Raw genomic sequence first — 3,353 nt, 5'->3', positions numbered from 1 at the left:
TTCCCTACAAAGATGGTGTTTCATCCTGGATCTCACCCTGGAGAGAGATCATTTCTCCCTGGATATCTCTCATGTATACATGAGATACACATGTTAATCAACTTCTGTTGGTTTTTCCCTTGTTAACCTTTAGGGGTCTCAGCTAAACACTTGGAAGGGTAGAGGGAAAATTACATTTCCTCCCCCATAATCCCCTGAAGCGCTCTTACTTACTGGGCTTCCAAAAATACCAAGAGACTTTTAGTTGCAGGTGCCCAGCAACTGTAGGGACTCTACAAATATATGTTGAATTGATGAATGAGTGTGCCTTAGGTGGAATAGTGGGATACTACTCAGACGGTCCTATGGGCTGTCTTTTTGCTTTCTGACGGCATTGCACATCAGAGTTCAGACACAACGTGGCAAAGCTTAAAGGATAGGGCATCTCTCCTCCCACAGGTGACATCAAGGTGCTTGAGGAGGGTGAGGAAGGATTTAGGTGTGTGTCCTCTTCACACAGATGTGTTGGATTCAGATTTTAGATCTGTAAAGTCTTTTATAAGGAAAGAAAGTTTCCTATTCCAAGTCTCTCATTTTGTGGAGGAAAACTGAGCCTCTGAAAAACTTCCTTGTTGAATATCTGAAAACAGAATCTCATCTTAAATAGACTAGGAGATTTTGATATCAAAAGTACCACTCATTTATGACCTTGAATTTGCAGAAAGTAGCTTTTCAGATAGTAAAACATTTCTCTGCTGAAATGAAACAAATACCTCTGGCTAAAACGAAAGAGAGAAAAGCATTTAATTCCACGAACAGCAATAAAAACCACCAATAAAAACCAATAAAATACCACTGCATGATCCTTGATAGGGCTGCTCTCTAGGAAGAGGGCTCCAGCTTTTTGCTGAGGACAAAGTCTTAAAAAAAAGAAAAAAAAAGGAAGCTAGTTCAGACTTTAAGACCTCAAACATAACCCAAAAAAATCAACAGTACCACAAGCGTCAACTTTTTACAGGCAAAGATTTTTGAATTGAAATATTATCATGAAATTAAGAGTTCGTGGTTGTACAATGCAGATTTCAAAGAAGGGGGAGTTAAGGTATGAATATTATAAAAATCTGTAAAGAATAAATAGTGTGAAATATGAGTTCTAACTATCGCTAGGTACTCTCCTGACTATTATACTAGTACCCGACAATGGAGGCTTTCCCTGTCTCCTGGTCTCCTGACCAAGCTCACACACAGGGCTGGACGCTCTGGGCACCGCTGACCCGCGGAGAGGGTGCTGGCGCCACGCAGTGGTGCCGGGGGGCCACTGCCACTTAGGAAGCCACTAACGATTTTAACTTAGTAGAGACAGGATCTTTCAGTCATGGGGCCCTTTGAAGAAATGGCTCAGCCAAGTCCTTGCCAGCAAGCAGGTGCAATTTAACTCTTTCTTATTTGCTTTAGGGGAGAAATGAAAAAAGTGTTTTTTAAACCAAGTTGTTCATCTTCCATGGATAAGAATAAATAAAAGAGCATTTTTCCAAGTGTAAGAAAAGGTTGATAACCTTTAACTACACTAGCCTAGATTCATAAAGTTAAAGTGATACTGGAGTCTGTAGTCACTACAGCTACCATGGGCAGGAAGGTCCCAGAAACGTAGATTTGTCATTCATCTTCCTGGTTCTGAGGCACAATTATTCTTAAAAGTATTATGTGACCCAAACTTCTAGAAATTATTGTCTGAATGTGCCCTTGTCCTACCATTATTTCACTCGATGTATAGAACTGGCCTGAGTCACGTACTGGAAATAAGACTTTATTCTGCTATGGCTTTTGTGGAGAATTCCTAAAATATTCTCCACTATTCCATTTGAAAGCACCTGAGAAACTGACCTGCTGTTTTGGGGTAAATAGTCACAGGGTGGAGGGTGGGATGGAAGAAGTGTTACATGGACAGGCCTGGGCTTGAATTCCTTTTGGACCATTATTTGATCTGTAAACTTGGGTAAGTCTGTTTGCTTTTTTGATGGTTTTCAAACCTTTCTGCATCTATAATTCTTCACTTATAAAATGGGTACAAGAATGTCTATCTCTTTGGCTTTTATGATTAACAACAACAACAACAACAGGAAAAATACAAGCAAAACACCTTGCATAGAGCTTCCCATGTAGAGATGCACATCTTTTTTTTTTTAAAGCAGTTGTCGTTTGCTGCTCCTTCCTTACGAGGAATGTGACGCTCACCCTTTAATACAAATTTCCAGCAGAAAATTTCCAATAGAGAAGAGCAGGCAGATTTTTGCATGGCTCCATGTTTTTTTTAAAGAGGATAGAACATCCTTACATTCTGTTCTGTTGCACTTTTGAAACAGTTATGCTTTATAAAGTATTATGTGAAGTGTTCTGTGCCAGCTCCTAGAATCCTCCCATTTTTCTCCTGGACTTGTCTTTGCATTACTTTCAAGGCCCGAAGATGGCTGTTCCTTATATGGTTCTGTTTAGGTGGAGGATTATTAATTATTATTATTATTATTTCTTGTACCTTCTGCTGACATTTCACGGATTCCCTGTGTTAGAACTTTGAAAAGAAAATCTGCTTTGAATGTTGAACTGCAGGGTGTGTAATAGCAGGAGCCATGTTTGGACACATTTTAAAAAATGAGAAAAGAGAAGGATTTTATTTCCTAAATATCAAAGGGAAAATGGTTTTAGTTAATTGAGTGACAACTGGTCAGCTTTTAGGGTCCCTTCAGTTCCTGGTGATAAAGATGTTGGGACAGCAGATTGCAGGCAGGTCTAAGACGCCTTGTGCGAACCAGGAGGACGGGCTGCGCTGGCGGATGAGGCTCTTTCGGGTGCAGAAGAACCACGTTTCCTCCCCTCCCCTGCCCTGACCACAGCCCGTCCTGTAATTAGCGGAGCCGGTCAATCTGAGCTCGGCAAATCACGGGCTTTCCATGAAATAATGGTGGTCCTGCTGCTCGCGGACATGGACACCTCGAAGCCTGAAAACAGGGAGGATGTTTTTCTTTTTCGTGACGGGGGCGGGGAGGAGAAAAGTGGAAGCGACAGGGGCCCGATGAGTGACACCCGTACACGGTGGAAAAGAAAGGGCTTCGATGGGAGCGTGGGAACCGGAGTTCTGCACGGGGAGCTTCAGCGCCCCGAGAGCGTGCCCTGTGCGCGACCTGATTAAGCCCAGGAAGGGGAACGACAGGAGGCTTTTCTGAACCTTCCCTACGGGGCACGGAGCTCCGCGGGGCGCGGGCTGGGCCGGCGTCTCCTCCCGGCCCCGCGCCCCGGGTCCCCTGCGCGCGCCGCCTGGGTCGCGACGGCCCCTTCCCTGGATGGACTCCCGCCGCGGCCTCCGGGGCGGGGACAGC

General features: G+C 44.1%; 1 protein-coding gene across 1 annotated transcript in view; it reads left to right on the top strand.

Annotated features, from left to right (window-relative positions):
* The first annotated feature begins 2,959 nt into the window (after positions 1-2,959).
* Positions 2,960-3,353, top strand: part of SLC9A2 (solute carrier family 9 member A2) — an 87,673-nt gene continuing 87,279 nt past the window's right edge. Inside the window, exon 1 of the mRNA XM_007456840.1 lies at positions 2,960-3,142. Within this exon, the coding sequence (XP_007456902.1) occupies positions 2,960-3,142 (183 nt within the window). The remainder of the gene's footprint in view (positions 3,143-3,353) is intronic.

This window comes from Lipotes vexillifer, unplaced genomic scaffold (assembly GCF_000442215.2).
Source record: "Lipotes vexillifer unplaced genomic scaffold, Lipotes_vexillifer_v1.1 scaffold777, whole genome shotgun sequence".
NCBI classification, from domain to species: Eukaryota; Metazoa; Chordata; class Mammalia; order Artiodactyla; family Lipotidae; genus Lipotes; species Lipotes vexillifer.
Note: the sequence above shows the minus strand (reverse complement) of the source record. Positions and strands in the feature narration are given on the sequence as shown.